The sequence below is a fragment of the Leiobunum rupestre genome, chromosome 3 (genome assembly GCF_980474605.1).
Source record: "Leiobunum rupestre chromosome 3, qqLeiRupe1.1.hap1, whole genome shotgun sequence".
NCBI classification, from domain to species: Eukaryota; Metazoa; Arthropoda; class Arachnida; order Opiliones; family Sclerosomatidae; genus Leiobunum; species Leiobunum rupestre.
Window position 1 is genome coordinate 57,056,595 of NC_143386.1, and position 22,718 is coordinate 57,079,312.

General features: G+C 36.9%; 1 protein-coding gene across 1 annotated transcript in view; it reads right to left on the reverse strand.

The window, feature by feature from the left end:
* Window positions 1-22,718, reverse strand: part of LOC149953037 (arrestin homolog) — a 112,726-nt gene that overhangs the window by 43,080 nt on the left and 46,928 nt on the right. Inside the window, exon 3 of the mRNA XM_090170227.1 lies at window positions 6,305-6,759. Coding sequence (XP_090026353.1) covers window positions 6,305-6,759 — 455 coding nt within the window. The remainder of the gene's footprint in view (window positions 1-6,304; window positions 6,760-22,718) is intronic.

Here is a 22,718-nt window from a genome sequence, read left to right on the forward strand (position 1 = left end):
AGGTTTCAATTGAGTGTAATCTAAACTCGGTCAATAATTATGTACGCTTTGCATTAGCTCGAATGTAAACGCTTTAAATTAATTGGTCTACCATACAGTCAATTTCTGAATGTCTACATATCGTTCCGAGTACACTGGATGTTACCTAATAATAGAGCAAGTCGGTTTATTGAAAGTTTCCCATATTAGCTAACAGATACAGGACACGTGAAATTGGTTGCCCTGATCATATTATCGGATCTATGTATCCAAGATATTTAATATCGTGGAGGAAATAATAAGGAGAAGAAAACAGTGTTTCACTCCCTCCAACCGAAAAACCCTCCTCGTACAAGTGAGAGAAAAAATACGAACAACGTGGTCAAATATTTATATGACGTATCCTTCCATAATTTTGAGGTTGTAGGGCTGTGCAAATATTTTAATAATAACAAGCTAAGCTAATACCCAAGGCACCACCCCAAGTCAGCTAGTGAATTATATTGCCTTTAGTTCAGATGTATGAGTTAAAATACGTAGGAGCCAACAGCTTCATGCTTTAACTATTACAGATAACCTCAACATGGTTTTATGGAAAGGGTAAACCGAAGAACTCGCGGAAAAACCACTTTAAGTCACAAACTCCACGCGGAAAAATTCATTCCGAGCTTTCATCAAATGCCAGAAGCTGCAAGTTTAAAGTGCTAACCACTCCACCACCCTAAAGGCTGCACAAAATTCGATCCAATAGCAAAACCAATATTCGATTCGTCAAATCGAATAGAGCTTGAAAATGTTTGCCTTTTTCTGATCAAATAGTCAAACACTCGAAAATGAGGGTAGAAAATATTTGGTATATTCAAATAGTTTGAAAAGAAGTCTAATCACCGGGGGCTTTCCTCATTTGTGTGTAATATTGCAACATACGTGTGACACTTCCTATTCTTCACACGAAAAAGTTTTACTGAGAGCTGCTGCTATTCACAAGACAGACTGCATTACGGGCTTCGTCGACGTTTCGGGTCACACCAAAAGTAAATAGGGGGAGAAAGTCTGGCACTTGGGTCCAACCGCACGACGTCTTATTTGATGGGTAAAATATTTGGGCTTCGGAAATGACTTCCCCCTCGCCTCTTTACAGGGACACAAAGGTATCGGTTGTACTCCGCCACGATGAAAAATAGTTCTCTATAAAATACGTGAATATTAAACTTTTTCTTTCGATAATTTGGTTAATTTAGTTCCTAAATAAAGTAGATATATGATAGAAACTAAAATGCAACATTTAAAAAATAATAACACGACTTTTGAAAAGAAATAAACCGTAACTAGAATAACGCTCACTTAAATCGCGGAGAGCGTGGCGCCATCTAAGATCAGAGATCGGGACTAATTGGAAAATCTACGATGTTAAGGCTTAACAATTTGCAAGTTTAACTGAAATAATAGCTATAGCTACGAGCTTTTTTTGTTTATTTTACAATTGAAATGGTAATTATTAATTAAAATCAACCGTTATCGAAGGAAATAATGGTCAGCATTTGACAGAGAGACTATTTGAAATCGCGAGGCGGTGACATGGTTGCCAGGAATAAAATTTTCATCTTGAGCACGGACCGGAATACCACAAATGCACTACTTCGCGCGTAATGTGCTATCCTTATTGGTTAGAAATATCACGTGATCACTAGCTTTTTAAAAAGGGTGTCAAGCATGGTGGAAGGTAAAATCTGAAGGCAGTGATAGACTTTCTCCCCCTATTTACTTTTGATCACACGTAGCGTTTGACAGCGCCTCGCTAGGGGGATATTTTTTTCTTGTAATGACGTCACTCCGTTACTAGCTTTCAGTAAAGTGACAAACTTATGGAACAATATTATAGACTTATGCTTTAACGGATAACACAATACACATCCTAAAGGGTAAGTGTGGAGTTCCAATCACTGTTTATTTTTTGCTTAGTATAAAGACTTCACTGTGTGGGGTCTCTTAGAGTAGCGGCACTAAGGGTAGGTTTATTTGCATATCTTTTGGTCAAAAAAACAGTCTTAAAAACCATTTAAATGGATAGAGGACGTCCGAAAATGGTTATACAAAAAATTTCATGTTAATATTTCCAGTATTTGATTTATTATAAGCAACCAAATTTCGTGTTTTATCCCCCCCCCCGACTCGAGAATCTCAGCACCGCTTGATTGAACCTACCTGCAGCGCCATCTCATGAACGAAATATTTTTTCCCAGGTTTTATCGTTTTTCGGTCGGAACTGCCGTCTGCTACGACATTCTCCTTGGCTTTTTAACCTATTTATATTGGTAGATTGTAGTTAATCGTGTTTTTAATATGCCTTACACGCCGCCCTTTCTAAAATTTTTGCCGCTTCATTCTTTTGGCGCTACACGTATGTTCAACCGCGATTTCTGAAATTTTTGGAGCCGTTTGATGTAGGTTGCGGAAAATGTAGAGTAACTTTTAAAATACTTTTCCAATAACTATAAAATTTCGGGGGCATAATTATTAATATATTGTCTATCTTTCTGTAAAAAACTTCGTAAATTTTGGTTTTGTTGACAGTTCTCCTTTAATATGAAAGAAAATTAGATGATCAACAACATGTTTAGCCTACTTTTCAAAAGTTACTAGCCCCCGCTAGTAGTGCTCGGATTTCGATTAACTTTTATCCATGAATAAAATAAGCTCGGCGATATTTAAATAATATTTACTTAAATAACCAATAGTTGAATAAAAATTGTAAAATATTTAAATAATCGAAAGTGAATAAGCCTATTATTTAAATAAAACAAAAAATTATTTAAATAAATGCCACTTTTATTCAAATAAATGCTTGGTAAGTTTAAATGATATTCTTTTTACCAACATTTTTTAAATAAATCAGAAAATTTGTGGATAATGAATAAACAATTCCGAGCACCACCCGCTAGTGATCTCTTTTTGACTATTGCAAACTATATACAGGGTCTTTTTTTTTTGCTCGGAAAAGTGTTTTTTTTCAAAAACTATTTATAGTACCGATTTCAAATTTGGAAGGTCAATTCTCTATACCGGGGGACATCAGTTTGAGAAATTTGAGCGTTTTCGGTAATGTTTTTCACCAATTTTGAAAAATTATTTTTCGACCACTAGGTGCGAGATAAAAAATTTCTATTATAAAGTTGTAGGCCGTCATCGAAAACCCTTAAAAATTGTTCACTCGACGAAAAACAACTTATTTATCAGTGAAAATTCGAGCTTGAAAAATTTACAAGTTGGTGAAGCCAAATTACGATTGTTTGAAACGATAATTGAAAAGGGAACAAGTCTAATACAAACGTAGTAGAGTTTTCACACTTGAAAAAATGTACACGTTTGGTTTTTAAATGCAGATATCTTATTCACATAAATTTTTACAAAACATTTTCAATAATATCACCATTGGCTGCAACACAGGTTTGTGCGCGGACAATTAAGTTCTCAAACGCTTTCTCTACCATTTCTGGTGTGACGTCTCGGCAAGCACTGATTATTCGTCTAATGAGTTCCTCCCTAGTTTCAATGGGCGTGGCGTATACCTTTGCTTTAACGAATCCCCAGATAAAATAATCCAGCGGTGTTAGGTCAGGTGACCTTGCTGGCCAATGCACTGGACCATTTCTCCCTATCCACCTTTCAGGAAACTCGTTGTTGAGGTGCTCAGTTACTTGCCGGGAAAAATGCGGAGGGGCGCCATCTTGCTGAAACCACAACTGACGTCTTTCAGCCAATGGAAGGTCGTCGATTGCGTCACTCAGTTCGTTCTGTAGAAAATGTAAATACCTTTGGCCGTTGAGGTTCGTCGGCAGGAAAAAGGGACCAATCAAACGGTTTCCAACAAGTCCAACCCAAACATTGACCCGTTCAAATTGAACCTGGTGATGATATTCAAAACCCCAATGTGGGTTGATGTCAGACCAAAGATGGCTGTTTTGATGATTAAAGGGCCCATCTATAGAAAATGACGCTTCGTCGGAGAACAAAACATGGCGCAAAAATTGTCTATCTTCTTGGACAGCATTTAGTAACCAGTTGCTAAATTCATAACGTCTTTGATGGTCTCCGTCAATTAGTCCTTGGTGGAGCGTAGCTCTGTATGGGTGATAGCGATTCTTACGAAGAATTTTCCACACACGATTTGCAGAACAACCCAAATCAGCAGCGGCGTTAGCGCAACTGTGACGAGGATATGCCACAAAGTACGCGAGTACATTGTTCTCGAAGTCTAAATCCGGTTGACCCAATCCGCGAAACCTAGGTTGCAAGTTACCAAATTGATTGAAATCGTGAATTGCTCGTCTTACTGTATTTACAGATGGTGCTCCATTTGGATGTCTTTCTGCGAAGATTTCAGTCACTCTTCTAAGGTTTTGCGCTGCTTCTCCATAGTAAATGGCAACTATCTCGGTACGCTCAGCTACTGAATAACGAGGCATTGTTCGAAATATTATCAAACACTGATAATAATCTCCCAAAGTTTTCCTTTAAATACCCAATGCATGTTTAGGATTGACCTATAGCCTCGTGTTTTTTAAATCCGGTCGTTTTTTTAACCAAAGTTTTAACTGGATTAGGTAATTCGGTTTCAATTATCGTTTCAAACAATCGTAATTTGGCTTCACCAACTTGTAAATTTTTCAAGCTCGAATTTTCACTGATAAATAAATTGTTTTTCGTCGAGTGAACAATTTTTAAGGGTTTTCGATGACGGCCTACAACTTTATAATAGAAATTTTTTATCTCGCACCTAGTGGTCGAAAAATAATTTTTCAAAATTGGTGAAAAACATTACCGAAAACGCTCAAATTTCTCAAACTGATGTCCCCCGGTATAGAGAATTGACCTTCCAAATTTGAAATCGGTACTATAAATAGTTTTTGAAAAAAAACACTTTTCCGAGCAAAAAAAAAGACCCTGTATATTATTCGAAATTAGAAATTACTATTTGGTATTTGATCAGTTAACTGACTAATTATCTCCTAAAAAATATTCGCCCATTTTATTCGGACACATTATTTGAAGTTTTAAATATTCGATTTGGTATTTTATTAGACCGAAAACAATATTTGATATTCGATTCGATCCCCAAAAATCGATATTTGCGCAAGCCTTGAAATTTGACAAGAAAATTAATTCTTCTCCTTACTTTTTTCTTCATGGTAAGTTATAATAATTGAAACCCAAAATTTTGGTAAAAAAGAGGCGTTACAGAACAGTTTCTTGTCATAATGGCGCTTTGCTTGAAAATTACAATCAATATTTCAACTGAACACAGCTTAACACCGAACAAATTTCTCAAACTGTCTTCCAGTTTATATCGGTTTCATGGAATTTTCTTTTTCAAAAGCCCAATTTTTTTGTCTGTTTACAACTACTTGGTTCAGGACAGCCTTGGTTTTCGGAACGCCTCCTTTCGGCACGTCAGATTATAGTCGTTAGTTTTAATGAACATCCTAATAGGTTATTACCGAAAAAGCCGCTTGGAATTCGGAAGAACTAGTTCGGGGTTGCTTCGGGGCTTTAGAAACCATTTTCCACTAGTAGAAATAAAAAGTTTTTCCAGAGTTTTCAAAGCCATTAATAATCTTGGCGAAGTTTCTCCTTATTATCTTTACGCTCACCCGACATGCCCCAGGGCTTTCCTCTCCGCGTTAAAATGAAACTTTGCGTCGCGAAAAGATGGTGCTACGTAATGAAAATAGCTATAACCGTCGGATGCAAAAGCTCTCGTGACATTTAAAACTATATACACTCGCGTTTCAGCAGCTGTTTCTCCAAATATATTTAGACGCTATTCCAAACTTTCCTTTATTTTTATATTTCCCGAATTTAGTTGAAATTAATTAAAATCTGCGAATTACAAATTGAAATATATTAACGTATTCGAACGCGTCTCGTCGTCCTCTTTCAAACAAGTACAAACACGTTAGCGTTTCGCGAAGGAGTGACATCTTATCTCGTTAGCGCCACCTAGGCAAAACAACGTAAATTTTCACTCTGATTAACTCAGGGTTGTTTGTACTCGTTCGAAAGGCCTCGACAAGACCAAACTAGCCACGTAACCTATTTTTCACGTTTTTTAGCCCTTACTTAATGCACTCCGTAATTAAATTTATCAACGCCGCGGGTGTCCGACTTAAGTAAAAGGGAACGGATAAAGATTGGGTAATAAAACGAACGATACCCGCTGGCTTTCTTCTCAGTTTCTTTTCTTTTCAGCCAAATAAGGGCCGCGCTGGCATTAGTATTTAAGTGACGTTGTGTAGGGAAAGGAAAGAAGGGTTGTTATTTTTACCTGAAATCTAAAAGGTATGGCTTCTTCTCCGCTTTTTTTAATTATCCTGTCACTCAAAGAGTTTCTTTTGAGTCCGCTATAAGTGGGTGGTGTCTCCAGCAGGTCGCCTTTGCTCCCACGAGCTTCCTCTTGGTCTTCCGGTCGTGGCGAAGGAGACGCGGTTCCCGAGGCGGTGTCCCTCAGCTCGTCATCTTCTTCTTCCTCTTCCTCCGCCGTCTCTTCTTCCAGGGATGGTATGTCTCTGTTGGGAGCGGGCAGGTTACCGGAGACTACGTTCTCGACCTTTTTCCCCGGAGCCGGAGGCGGGTAGACTTGTTCGTGAACCAGGTAGAGTTCCCGACAGAACGTCATGCCCAGAATCTCGTCCTCCTCGCGGCCGAAGCGGAACGTGGCCACCACGGAAGCGAACACCTTTTTTAGACCCACCCCCGCGTGGTTGACCACCACAATTCCCTCTGCAAATAAACGAAATAAGGAAGCAAATGCGATTAGATTGGGTTTGGATTTCCCTCTTTTTCCAAGTAAGGCAAGCAAATAGGCAACAAAAAGGAAAGAGAAAAGGTGTTGGAAATTAAGTTAGTGGAGTAGCTTGCACCGATAGATTTCGCTTACGGAGACTACCCGAGGTGATAATCATCTATTTGGTTGAAACTAGGTGGGTATGGAGACCTTATGGTAACATGAAATTTCACCAAGGGAAAAATTGCAATGGCAACCGAAAATGTTTTTGACAACACAGTCTGTATATTTTCTCATTGAAAATAACATGGGAATCTGAGCACTTCTAAAAAAAAAATTCAAATTTCAAAACCAAAAAAAATAGATCAAAATTGACAAATGAAATGAATTTTATGATATTTTGATGAATTTGGGTCAATTTGATCAAAATATGTACAAATTGATCAATTGTTATTTTCAATGGGACAATATACAGACTGTGTTGTCAAAAACATTTTCGGTTGCCATGGCAAAACTAATGCCCATTGCAACTTTTCCCTTGGTGAAATTGCATGTTACCATAAGGTCTACATACCCCCCGAGTTTCATCAAAATCGGTGATTTACACCTCGGGTACAATCCTCGTTAGTAGGAAGGACTGTTTTTTATATATATTGTCAAGAATACATTCGAGTAAGCAGAGAAAATGTGACTGCGGCTATAGCGTCTTCCGGGAATCACAAGAAGAACAAAGATTTTGCTCGTAATACCACCTTGATAATGTCTATTAGCAATCAAACAAAACTGGTTGATACCGAATAAAACCCAATGGTATAAAAATTCCGCTAAATCAGGTAATCTGCGGCCGATATTCTTTAGGGATTAGGGACGTGTTCCGATTTTAGAAGTTTGACCCAAATTCTTTTACGAAGCCTCGTTGGGAAATCGCGAGGGGAGGATAACGTTGTAAGTTCAAGTATTTCTTGTTGCTATTGCGTTTTACGTATGAATATAGGGCTTTTGTGAGAGAGAGTGAATACAAGGATCACTAAAAAAATCATTCCCGCGTACAACACGAAGACTGGTCGTAAAAGGCCTCTTTTGTACCGCAGACACATCGATCTTAGTCGCTACAGGCGGCTGCGGCTGGTGTTACGTATTTTCCACGGTATTGATTGGTACCATAAATAGGAGCAGTCACCTTCCGCCGCTAACCTTCTCTCAGCGGACCATACGAGCGCTTCCCAGTTTATGAAGTCGCTTCTAGACTCTACTGGAGAAGTTTAGTTTAAACGAAAACTTTCGAATTGAAAAGGTAGCTTGCCGAAATGGCAGCGAAGCGCTATTGGGAGTCTATAAAGGTTCCCGTTTACATAAACATCCTTTGCTTGACATCGCTGCTATTTTAGGTGTCGCGACATATCGATCTCTATATATGTTTTCAACTTAATGATAGAGACGGACATATGTTGACCTTTTGATGGTCAACAAGTTGGCCACCGTTAGTATACATATTTATTGGTCTAGTGCTTTTGAAATTTTGGTAATACATCAATTTATATACCCTTCTTTGATTTGTGGATTTTAGTGTAATTCTGTAACATACTTTTGAAGAAAAAAACATATTTAAAATCATTATGTACAGATAAGTACTTCTTAAATATTTTGTTTTGTACAAAAAAGGCTACTTTGAAATTCCATAATAAACGTTTTGGTCGTTTCGGTAAAGAATTTTTTCATACCAACAAAATAGATGACAATTGAAATTTTGTAATAAGCTTCGGATCAGCTCAAAGAACAGGTTAATCAGGTCGATCGCTGAAGATGATCAATAACTAACACTTGTAAGATCAAGTTGATCTGTCATGTTCCCCTCACCCAGAAATCTGTTTTCAAATTGTTTCTAATTCATTATCCTAAGTACCCGATCTATAATCTGATATGCTATATAATTAATCTCACCAGATTCAGTTTTGCTTATATATAATATTGTGGAAAAAAATTAAAATAAACAGTAATTAAAATTTTGAAAGAAATTAATTCGGTAGATATGTAAAATCAATAACTGTGAGGCATTTGAAATCTGCTTACATTCTATCGGTAAGTTTACATTGAATTGAGATCTAGTTTTCATTTTGGCCCATATCTGACCATCACAATTATTTTCTCGATTCAGATAACTGTAACCTGAGAATCGGTTAAAAACTTGAAATCACTAATCTATACTTTACATAAATCACTAGTTGGTTTAGGCCTGTGTGGTTCCTTGGGTATTAGCTTAGCTGATTATTATTATTATTATTATTATACTCACTCAGCCCAATAGTTGTTTTGGAGATTCAGTTAAATCTTAGTTCCATCTAGGAGCAACAAACACAAGGATAACGCAGCTAACCTTTAAACACGCTAACGCAGTGTTGTGTACAAACGCTGAACGTTTTACGGAAAGGTGGAAGACAATTTCCGAATTTTCCCGTTCCGACGCCAGCAGGAGCTAAAGCGTCTAACCAATGAAACCTGTACACAAGAAAATGCATGAATTTTGACGGGTTGCGTTCTCCTTGTGTGGGGTGCTGCGTTTGTTGCTCTTAGGTTCCATCAATTTACGTTTGGATTGTACGTAGACAACCCAATATTTATGGAAGTATGATTTTTCGCGTAGAAAGCTCATAATGGAGAGCAGACGACAGTGAGAGTGCCATTGTTAACCTACTTTTCGAGCCTTCATTTCCCCACCCCCCGAAATATTTCCCCCAAAGAAGCAACGGCTGGTCTTGGAACCAATACACGTTCTCCTTACTAACTGCCTCTTTGTAAGAACATCTGTATTTATTTGTTGCTCCACTAAGTACACCTGAGGGAAAAGACTACCTGTTCTTCTTACAAGCAATATCTATCGAAACATTTGTCTTATTCAAGCGCAATAAAGTAAATAACTTACTGCCGGAAGCTTTAGAGAATATTAGAAAAATGTCTACCTCCATTGACGAAACACTTTGTCGATTGAAAGCAAAATATACGTAACCATTATGGTAGATGTTTGGAAAAATACTGATTTAAATATTATGAAAGATAAATCCATGTAACCATTATGGTGGATATTTTGAAAAATTCTGATTTAAATTTTATGAAAGAATAAGCATACATCGCACAAGAGATAATGTATGTATTTTATAAAACAATCTTCTTTTTATTTTACGTTGTGAGGTATATTTAACAGCTGCTGCGAAAAGGTACTATATTTTGATCTTAGCCGAAACGAAGAATAATCTTAATATTGAATTTCAAAGTCATATATTTCGTATAAAACAAAATATTTTGGAACTGCCTATACATGTATTCAAATAAATGTTGTATTTTCGTTTTCGAAATGTATGTTACAGAAATACACCAAACACAATACAACAAAACAAACACACAAAACATGATTTCAAATCTACTAGTAGTAGCTAATAACTCTTAAAAAGAAAAAACCATTTAATTCCTATTACGTAGATACAACTTAATCTACGGTTAAAACAATATTTTATTTTCAATGCTGGTTGTCGAGCGAATAAACAACAAACTACTGCCAGGACGGTTGCTTGCTTGAGCTAGTGTTTCAAGCCTAACGACCAATAAGATACCCTTAAACTACATTAATTATAAACCTATAAATGTCATTTAAATTCAAATAGGCCTTTGATCGACTTTATTCGTATTATATTTAAGGCGAGTGGCTGCTCTAGTGTAGCACTTCGATGTCTCAATAGACTGATGTCGCTATCGGTAGGTTCGACCGAGGCTTAGCGCCAAATTTTATTTATTAAATTATAGTAAACATCTTTACCATTAAACAGAATTAAAGTAATATATGGAAATGAACACGCCTTTTTCCATTTATCAACATAGATTGTAGTGGATTACTTATTTAATTAATTTTAACTGAATGATATTACTTTAAAAATATCGCGCTGCTACTACGATAGGGGGCGATACTTTACGGGGTCTTTTTGCGGGAAGTAGCTCTTTTTTCAACAGATGTCGCTAGCGTCGAAATCAAAACAAAATACTTCAGCCACATTTTGACCCAAAAGGCGGGACATAAAAGTAACCCTTGCGTTGATTGGCTTGTTTGTAAATTGTACAATAATTTAATTTAAAGAAAATTTTAACAATATATTTGATATGGGATATATAATCCACTAACAATGTAAAAATAGTATAAGTTGTCGAATTATAATACTCTACAACGGTTACTGGTTCGCTATTTTAAATTTACTTCTTTTGTCATTAATAGATTGCATCACACTCTACAGTAAAGTCGATTTTTCGAATGATAATAATAATAATAATCAGCTAGGATAAATAGATAATACCTTAGGCCTTGGATAGATTCATTGCCATCTCTAATAACAAAGGCCTTATCACAATACAGGTGGCAATGATAGAGCTGACAGTTGTTTTAAGAGCTACAGTTCCATTTGCGTATGTCCTACGTCACGGAGAAATGTCTACACAGAACAATTTATTTTCGTTCAGCCTTTTCACAATTTTCATACTTATGTCTATACAGACGTTCTTTCGCGCCAAAAAATGAGCGTTACCAATTTATACAAATTATAAGTAGGCAGGACATTATCTTTGTACCTAGTTACATCTACTTCTATTTTCTACTTGGCCAATCCGATAGTGACGGTTTTCGTATATAAATAAGGTGATTACGCGAGTAAAGTATGTTTTCAAAATATCAGCTAGGCTAATACCAGGGCACCACCTTAGGCCCAAGTCATCTAGCGACTTTTAAAGCCTTTAAACCGGTGGCCGGGTTACAATGCGTAGGAGGGTGGTGGCAAGCCCTTCATGCCACGCGAGCTAACAGCTAATTACACTCCATATTACCGTTAACCTCTACAAGTTTTTATTGAAGGGGAAACCGAAGAGCTCGGGGGAAAGCCCCTTAACCAGTCGGGAGTGAACTTGCAAACTCTGCGCGGAATTAGTTGTTCCGAGTTTTCACCCAGTGCCACAAGCTGGGATCAAACCCAGCTCCTCTTGCTGCGAGATGAAAGTGCTAATCACTCTGCCATCCCTACACTAACTATCGCTTTAAAACCGTTGCAGCTATTTATGGAAGAAGGAAACCAAAGTACTCGAAGCAAAACCCCTTTAACACACCGGAATAGAACTTGCAAACTCAACGCGGAAGGAATTTTTTATGAATGCCAGAATCCGTGATCGAACCACCCCGTTCAGTGCCGGCCCTACCATAGGGCGAACGGAGCGCCCACTCCAGGCGCCAAGTCTCAGGGGGCGCCTCAGTGGTAAAGAAAAATAAAGGAAAAAAAATTATATTTGGGGCAAGCAAGGGAGGGGCCATAATCGGATCTCGCTCCATCCTAAAACTTGCCTCGGGTCAGCACTGACCCCGTTTAAACACGGAAGGTGCGTTTTCATTTTCTACGAACGTAACATCCAGAAAATATCTAGCTGAAACAATGAATCTGTTCCATTGCGCCGAATCCCATTCGACCGAACCCAATCCCATTCGATCGAAAAAGCCGCACTTTGGCGGATTTAGGATTCGGTCTAATGGGATTGTCTCATTCGACCGAAAAACCCGCAATTCTCCGGGTGTAGGATTCGGTTTATCCGTTTCAGCATCTGTCAGAACAGCATGCAGTGTTACCTAACCTAACCTAACCTAACCTAACCTAACCTAACCTAACCTCACCTAACCTAACCAGGCAATTTTTAAAGTGGTCAACTCATTTGCCCACTACCACCACAATTTCGTTTCCTTTCCTAAGACTAACTATTTCCACTAAATTTTTTAAAGCAGACTAAAACTAAACTATTTTTTGTATAATATTGCGTCGGTCGATTAGAAAAATACAAAACCCGCCTTTGGCCTAATTTCATCAAAAACATTGGCGGAATTCGGTCTAATGGGAATTCGGTCGAATGGGATTCGGTGCAATGGGAATTCGGTTGAATGGGATTCGGCGCAATGGGAATTCGGTTGAATGGGATTCGGCGCAATGGGAATTCGGTCGAATGGGAATTCGGTCGAATGGGATTTGGCGCAATGGGAATTCGGTCTAATGGGAATTCGATCCAATTGGATTCGGCGCAATGGGAAGATACCGAAACAATGTAGTTATAATATCTCAGTCACCTAAATACACTGATATTAGGGGTCTTTTACGGGTTAGTTATGTCGGCCTTAATAGGATTGGTGGCGTAGGCGTCTGGCTCATATTCCGCCCGATATCCGCAATTCAGATTAGCTCATCATTCTTCCGTCACATTTTGCGGACGTTTTTTGTAGGCCAGAGTCGATCAATCCACTTTCTTTTTCCATTCGTCCCCTTCTCAACCCACCGTTTTGGTTTCTCAGAAATTGAGACGCGGAGTACGAGCTGATCCCTTTGGCTCCTCATTTCCTTCCACGGCGCCGCTAAGCCTTTGTCGTAACCTTCTGGCCCGTTAAGAGCCCGCAGCCTCTTCAAAGGGGATTGTATTTTCTTTCCGCATCCTGGAAGGTAATGACTCCGATGATAATAGGAACCACCCTTGACCCCCTTTTTACAGCGACGTAATTATAAAACAGCGTGGCGTATGAGCTCTTTTGGTCTGTAATGAAAATGGAGTAATTATTCCGTGTCTGTCTCATTAACTTTAACGAGAGTCTGTTGTTCATCCGACGAAAACGCGTCGATTAATGGGACCTGTCTTTATTAAGTTTAAATAAAGTTGTCGTTGTCCGGCTGGACCACTTAAAGTTTGGCGCCATCCTGTTGGTATTTAATGGGTTCTAAACGATACAGTGATAGCTTTTGCACTTTACGAGGACAGAACGCGGGTCCGTATAAGCGTTTCTGACGATGGTCTCTCTTCGTTGCGTTATAAAATAAATAACTGGATATCATGTCACTTTTTTCCGATATTTAATTGGCCATTAAAATTAATTTGGCAAACGTGCTATACCCCCCATTTCTGTCGTAGAAACCGGTCGTCTAGTTCGACATGCTTCATCCTCACAGAATTTACAGTTGGGCGGGAGGCTGATTTTTGGATTGGACACAGAAAAGACACGAACATGAATAACGATGTTTAATAAACATACAATTATGTTGGAAAATTCTAGTTTTGGTTTTAATTTTGTTTATTTGACCAAAAGTATTCTACTGTATTTCGTTAAAATTAGGCTCTAAAATGGGCTAGCTCGAGCCCCCACAGGGAAAAACAAACGAGGGCAAAGCCCCCACAGAAATAAAATTGAGGAAAAATAGCAATCAGGGAAAAATATATTATCTCCCTGCCTTTATTTTCGTCCAAATTCACTCTTATTACAGAAGTTATTTTGAGATTGCAGATGCGAGTAGCATTAAGATGATATAACCGTAAAATTTATTTCGATAGATTCGTTTAGACAGAAAATCGCCCCGTCGTGTACTCTTTTTTACCTAAAATACCTTCGTAAAGTATGTGTCCAAGAAAGGCTTAATTATCTAGCCACGTACACAGGTATTTTTTTAAAGATATTGACTTAAGTTTTGTTATCAAGGTATTCATTGATATATGAGATATAAGAAAGAACGCTTTTAAAAAATATATATTTAGTAATGAAATTTAGAGCAGTACATTTTCTTACTTAAGTTTTAAATATATGAACTTTGGATAAAAAAATAATGGCCCGTGCCCCCAGAACCGTCCCTTGAGTAGGGCGAGCGGGGCAGTGGCCCAGGGCGCCAAAGTTTTAGGGGCGCAAAATCAAAGTGTTATTAAACATTTTGATTACACAAGTTTAACGTCAATATTCATATTCACCTCCAGTTTTCTGGCATACGATAATGTTTTTTCTAAAATCGATAATTGTTGGCTCTGTTACCATAATTTGAGTTTCAAGAATTAGTAGAAACCCTTACAATCGTAACTGCGAGGTAACTTCTCTCTACTTAGGGGTAATCAAATTAAAACTTAGTTGATTTAGACTTTAAAATAGATTCCCCAAACAAAGACTGCTAGTTAGTGCCTTGGGTATTAGCCTAGCTAATTATATATTATATTTAACCCTCGGCTTCGCCATTTGGTTTGCTTACAACGCCTCCCCAAGCTATTTACTACCATAAAAATTTACAGCACTGCCAATTTTTTATTGTCGTCTGCAATAATTTATCTTGTATGAAATTTAGAAATTAGGTTTATAATGTCAAAATTATTTATGTCTGCTATTTTGATAACAGTAAGCAGACTAGTGTTGTAAGTCGGAAAATTTTCCGGAAAATGACCGAGGCCTTTTTTCCGGAAAATATTCCGTATTTTTCAGGATAAAATAAAAAAAGTTTTAATTCCATGATAAGTCTTATATATTGTTTGCAAATTTAAATAAAGCGGCATTTTCGCCTCATTTTTTCGAATCTAAAAGTAAAACTAAACCTCTAGACTAGTTTAAACTGGTTAATAATGTAACACTATTAATGTTTTGTAGTATGTTTACTGATATTAGACATTTTATATCGATAAAAAGTTAAAAACATTAAAAACCCTTAAAAGTAATTTATGTTTCAATTTTTTTTCCGATTTGCGGAAAATTTCCCGCATTTTATTTTTTCGGAAAATTAACACCACTAAAGCGGACGATGGGTCAAAGGTTTCAAAGTTCCCGCGTCAGTGACGTCACGGAATAGCTTAATTTCATTGGTTGAATTTTAAATAGTTGTATATCTCAAACAAATTGTACACCCAAAAATAGGCCATCGAATGCAGGTAGTCGTCTCGAGGCGTATAGGACACATCTTACGGATATGACGTCAATTCTACACCTTTACTATAGGCGCTTAAATAAAACATCTTCAAGGAAATCGCCAAGAAGTAATATAATAATAATAATCAGCTAGGCTAATACCCAAGGCGAGAGTCAGAACCTGGAGGTTGTTCATATAATACTTGTTGAAATGATTTGGGTACATTTGTTCGAATTTAATTCGTCCGAACGGTGGTGCAAATGTCCGAATGCCGGAAAACAGGATTAATATTGAAATTAGGAAGTTATGGCCTTATTCGATTTTTACCTTTTTTTGTGAATGTTCTCAAAAGTTGATTAGATTTAGTAGTAAGTTTTTCTGTTGTGGGTGGTGTTTTGGCTAGAGTTATTTGTTTATCACAGGGAGATTTAAAGTCACTTGTAGCATATTCTTCTGTTGGGCATATAATAATGTTTTTAGGTGGAGTTTTTAGCCTAAGAGTATATGGCTATAATGGGGGGGTTATAATTATCAATATTTTTAGAGGCGACCTAGGTCTGAAGATTTGGGTACATTTGTTCGAATTTCATTCGTCCGAACGGTGGTGCAAATGTCCGAATGATCATTTGTCCGAATGCCGGAAAACAGGACCGTACGTCCGAAAACGTATTTCATTTGCCCGAAAAATTTATCACAACTTTTGTTGGTGATTTAGTCGTTCAATTTATGTTAACTTTACTGGCGAATTTCATTTGTTCGAATAATCGATTGTCCGTTTTTTCGAACATTAGGAATTGGTTGTTTTTTTTTTAAATATTATTACTATAAGAAAATAGTAACATTAACGTGAACCGAACCTAACCTAACCTAACCTAACCTAACCTAAAATATCCACAACATTCAACGCAATTCCCACTTACTAACAAACAACGATATTTACAATGTAGTTTTTTATATTTTATTCTTGCATTAAAAAAATTCCGGGCCAAAAAAAACATAATTTTTTTAATCAGGATTTAATCATTTTAAACAGATTAAATCATTTTAATCAGATTTAATATTGTAATCATGATTAAATCAGATTTAAACATTCTAATCGTGATTAAACGTGATTTAATCAACATAATCGTGATTAAATTGAATTTAATCAAAATAATCACGATTAAATCGGATTTAATCTTTTGAGGGGTGCGTCGTTAATCAAGGAAGTGACCTGCCCCTAGGTTTTTGCCAAGCCTTAATATGTCAAAAAAAAACTACCTGTTTAAAAAGGAAACGCTTGTTGCATACCGTATAGGTGAAAAGTTTCCATTATTTAACAAGCACTATATAAACAGTAACTTGCAGGTTCTGGCTCTCGGAAATATTACTTGGCGATTTCCTTGAAGATGTTTCGTTGAATCACCCATTTCGACTAACTGGCACACTTTCGGAAATGGATTACAGACTAATGGTATTTCTTTATTTCGACACGATGCGACTTTTTTCTGCTATATGATACCAATTCAAATGGTGACACTATAAACAGAAGTATATAAATATATCTGGATAGAAGTATCAATCTCCCTATTCTGCTAATACTATTCGCTTTTAACACGCACATACACAGGATCCCGGTTATTTGCCAAAACAAGCATCGAAAGAAAAAAAAACATTTGGTAACACCAAGAATGTATTTATTTATTCTCAGGGAGAATGAATATGTTGAGATTATTTTTAGCGTTTCTCTAATTCCACCCGTTGGGCCCCCCGGTATGCTCCTCTGGTTAAAATAAATCCAATTCGTCCTGCAATCTCATTGGTTCTTAAAAATTACGTTTTTCGACGCGATTAACGCTGCTGCGAGGACGCAAAAAAGACCGCCTCCTTTTTCTCCCCCCCCCCTCTAGCGTGAAGGGGATAGGGGCTCAACGTGTCCGTCGATCGTCTCAACATATTCATTCTCCCTGAGAGTAAATAAATACATTCTTGGTAACACTGAAAACACCTTTCTTTTTAAAAAATCATACATAAATATTGGATTATTCCAGAAGACCTCATTTGAGAGCTTAGATATTGAGAAATTTAAATAATAAAGTAGCTCAAATCTGTAGAATATATTCCGATTAAGTTGAGCGCTTAAAGAGCACAATTAACCGACTTCGGGTAATGCTAACTTTAATGCAGGTTCTCCTTTTGTGGCCTCGTAAAAAGGGTTTCACTTACGTTAGATTAGAGAATATTTTATCCACGAAAAAGATAAAGATTCTGTCTACAATATCATCACTTTAATTATAAATATTTAATTTTTGTTCCATGGTAAATTATTTAAAATTTGTAAATATTTTAAAAAGAACTGCTACTTCATGGAGTTTTTAAAAACATAATTTATTTAAAATTTGGGAGCTTTCGGACCGCGGTCCTTCGTCAGCCAAGCGTCGAATAATACTAATTTACAATACGAACATCGTTGTTGAAATATTACACATTTTTTACCCCGATTATTTTTTAGGTTTTATCATTATATTATTACTTTTTTAATTTAATACCCCCACCCCCATCCCATTATGTTTACGGTCCCTGTATCCAAATTCAATTCCCCTCTATCTTTTATACAATAAACTATTTAAAAAATTCACAACAGTTCCAACACGGTCTAATTTTAAACATTTCCTTAGAATATACAGGATGGAAGCCTCAGACGTGGTCTAGCCTCGGTACTTCTCCTAGTACACCAGAGTGCTGCGGATGGAACACTTCTACAGACGCTGGTAGGCCAAAAATAGACCAATGGGAGAATTGGAAGCCTCAGCCGTGGTACAGCCTCGGTACGTTTCCTAGACCATTTCTACGCCATGAAATTTTACATTCATTTCAAATAGTAAACTTTCAAGTATATAAATATTCAAACGCGTGTTTGGTATGAAAGCGACAATTTGGCGAGACGAAAGGAACCAGAATCTCGACCTTTTAAAAGTTTCCCGATATAGTCGCAACTCCCATAAAAGTCCTTGTAATGATAATACGCCTTTATAAACGATCTTAATCCCTTGTCTACAAAGCTGGTTTTTTTCGTTTGTATTACAATTCAAATGTAAGGATTGTAAGGCTCCACGACCGGAAAATATACGCCAATAGTCGAGTAGTTGGTACACAAAAGACTAGCATTCGATAAAAGCTAATCCTTGGCTAACTACCACAATTTCCCGCAATCTGTCGAGAACGCCGTTCGAGAGGCTATTCTGGATATACCGCGACCAGTAAGGTTTTGTTGATCGCGGCCTGCAGCGGGGGTTACGATTTGGAGAACCTTGCTAAATTTATATTGCCTTGACAGTTTTCCGGAGCCTAATCCAAATGGAAATCTCCCAATTATTTTTCTTTTCAAGCAGTTCCAGTTTCGTCCACCCGGGGCGGTTCAATCTTTAATTTGGAAATACGCTTATTACGAATAACGTTTGGTTGGTTTATCGATTTCGTCCGGCTTATTTGGGTTATCGCGGTGTAAGCTTAAAACGTCACTTCGGGCTCGAATTAATATCGGAGAAATTTATTTGAATACGTTAAACTTAGAGGGCTTCCGAGGACACAGATTCGCTGTGTTTATCGAACCTTGGGCGAATAATTACTGGACACGAATCCTAAGCGAAATACCCGCTTAAGCAATTTGCATCGCCCGTCAGCGCTCCTACCGAGATAATCGTTAAATATTTATATCAAAATACAACAAATGTCAGATAACCCACATTACGTCATCTGCTCCGCTGTTTTTAATAGAAGTGAGGCTTTGAGAATTTTAATAGGCTTTAGATTATTCAATAATATTTGTATTGGAATAAAAATGAAAGGGTAATGATTTAATTAATTTAAATGGGAAGTTCGTTCGCTTTAATATTTTTGCAGATATAGTTGGTGACTTGGTGTGAAGGTTTAAAAAGATTATAAATTTAAAAATGTCTAGTCAAAATGGAAATAAAGGTGTAAGATTTGACGACAGTGACGAGGTACGCTAGGCCAAACGTCGTCCGCTAATAATGGGCACGTGTTTAGTATTAGGATAGAAATCTTTCCCACACTTGACACTACGGCGCTACAAGCGGCGCTGCCGTAAAAGCACCAAGCGCGCCATTTGGTTTCGGCAAGGATCCTATATGTTAGAAGGATATGAGGTGAGGGACGAAAAATGGCAGCGCCGTCGGTGGGTCATGCGCGATAGAGAATCCGTCTTTAGATTCCGTCAAGGACAAAACATAGAGAAAGCACTCCAAAATTTGTCCTTGAGGGAATAGAAACAAGACGTCCCATGTTTAGAGGCTCTTTTAATATCGACGGCGCTGAAGGCGTTTTGAAAACACGGGCTGGCCGGAGGGCTACCTATCCTTCTAACATATAGGATCCTTGGTTTCGGGTCCAGTAATTATTCGTCCAAGATCGAAGATCCTCGCCAGATATTAAGCTATAATATATTTGTGTTAATGGAGAATTTCGCCTTTTCTTTTCCTCCTTTTAGAAATCTACAATATTAATGGAGAGTCAGTGAAGCACTTATACAAACGGGAAAATCGAGTTTAACTATTTAATTGTAAGACGAGGTTAGTACTTTTCATAAGCCAAAGGAAATTGAAAATTGTATAGCCTTAAGAAAATTTGATTCATTGAAAATTTACTAATTGAAATATCTAATCTCCGTAAATAGGACAGCAAACACGCCAGAAGATGGTTGGTTGTACCCTTTATGGCGAGGTACAGATGAGGAAAATCCGCTCGGTGTTCCGCGAGGTAACAATTGTACTTGTTTAGTACATTTCGGACTTTGTAGTACGAAAATACGTTTCCAAGCATTTTACGCGCATTTTGTACGTTTTCGATTTATTGAAATAATTTTATGGTTTTTGCATGTTTTTAAAATTAATTAAAATGTCCATTCTACATATTCTATATTTGACAGTAAAAAACTATAAAATGTAATTTTTTAGTGTGATGTATGCTTGGCGACTTGGTGGCGTCTTTTTGAATAATGATGAAAGTTTCTCCATAGATGGCGAACTAAGCGTATTAGGGAAAATTACGTTGAAATCTTGAAAAAGTACGTTTCCTAATTGTGGAAAATACGTTCCATAACTTTAAGGTGGGGTGGCGGAGTGGTTACTGGTTACGCCTCGCAGCAAGAAGAGCCGGGTTCGATCCCAGCTTGCGGCACTGGGTGAAAACTCGGAACTGCTCCTTCCGCGTTGAGTTTACAAGTTCTCTCTCCACTGGTTTAAGGGGTTTTCCCCCGAGGTCTTCGGCTTCCCCTTCCATAAAAACTTGTCAAGTTGGCGATAGACTCCATCGCCATCTCTTTTTAATAAAAGTACTAAAAGCTACCTATGTGCGAAAATTCAGATGGCGAGAGTGCGTTTAAAGAAACACATTTATTTTATTTTCTATAGCCAGTTGCTTCAAACAATTAAATTAGATAAGGTGATCATGACCTGTTTACTATGGTTTGATAAAAGGGCCTAGTGATCACATTGAACAGGTTATGTTTTAAATGAAAAATAAGTAGTTTAATAAACTAGATATTAAATGAAACCAATGACTCAAAATGAGATTGCCAGATTGTGCTAAATAAACTTTTTTATTTTAGTTTTTTTTTGACAATTTGCTTCAAAAAGTAAAAGAAAATAAACAGTTTATTATAGTTATGTGAAGCTTATTTTAAGACTATTTAACCGTGTATTTCATGAATTGTCAATTAAATGTAATCAACTGATCCTATTTACCAGTTAATTATATTTAGCATAAGTAGCTTAATATTAATAAGTATGCCAATTATCATTTTAGCCGACCGGTTTTTCAGAGCTATTGCGTAATCAAAATTTATTTAATTACCAAGGTGATATATACTACTGAATTACGTTGCGAGTCCAAGCCAGTATCAAAAAAAGGTTAGGTAAGAAAATTTGAATTAAAACAATTATAAGTGTTATACTTATTGTTCGTATGCTACTCATGCATTTAGGTATAGGGATCTGGTCGTCATATTTGAGCACTACTTTGAAAAATATAAATTATTAGACTCCCAAAAGAGGGCGTAGCGATGTTTTTCGCTCGTGTATGTCAGGGAACTTGCTACTTATTCGGAGATCATGGCAGGATTCTGTAGCGCTATAAGCAGAGGCTTCAAGGCTTAAATTGACAGTTTGGTCTTTCGGATCCTATTCTTTGCACGATATTTTCATCTACTTTTGGAAATTGAACTGCCCTAGTAAATAATTCAGGGCTGGTAACATATTGAATTTTGTTTTAGATTGATTGGTGCGTTATACCCTGACCAGGACCAATCCGGTCGCCCAAGATTTCCCTAATAAATCAAACTGTCAAGAGATTTTCAAGGCTTCTGTTTGTTTTGGGAAATATCGAAATAAATTTAATTTATCATCTTTTATGTAATCACGTCCACTATTTACTTTCAATGTTTTTCCCTCCAGTCTTATTTAAATTCTGATTTTTCGTTTTTTCGGTTGAATAATAGATCAAGAATGTATTCAGGTCAACAGAGAATAGGGAATCATCTTTTTTAGTTTAATTTATGGCATTGTTTTCCGATATGACCAAGAACGTATTTATGTATATCAGAGAACCTACGAAACGACCCATTTACAGTGAAAGAGCTTCAAAATTGTTTGAATTTTGAGATTGGGGCTACAGAATCACGTGTTTTGAGAAGTAAAAGTTATGTTTAGTTACGTAATAGAAGGGGCAAAGCTACCTGAAATTTGACCCAAATTTTATAAACGATTTTGATGCCCTTTAAGCAAGATGTACTATCGTGGTCAGACTGAACTAAGCTTAGCATACATTTTTTTAAATGTTTTTCTTGACACAATAAAGTAAATCGTTGAACTATTTTGCTATTTATATTAAATTAAATCTTTAAATTTAAATATAAATCGTTTAATTACAGTTGCTCGAGCTAAATTAAGAGTTAAAAAGGACGTTTCCTTAATTAAATATACATGTTTTTAGAACATAAAGTGTTCTTACTAGATCTTTATTAGATGGTGTTAAGCATGTGAGCAAAATAATTGTGGGTTTCCGGTTGGGAAGAGCTGAAGTAGTAGATCATGTTAGCAGGCATGTAGACGGAAAGTGAAATCAGTGGTTTATAATAAACCCCTTATGGATGGAAAAGTGTTTCACTAGGCAATTTATTTATAACATTCTTTAGACCGGATCTGACTCAGAGATTTGTACATTTAAAACTACCCAAAAACAGTCAAAAA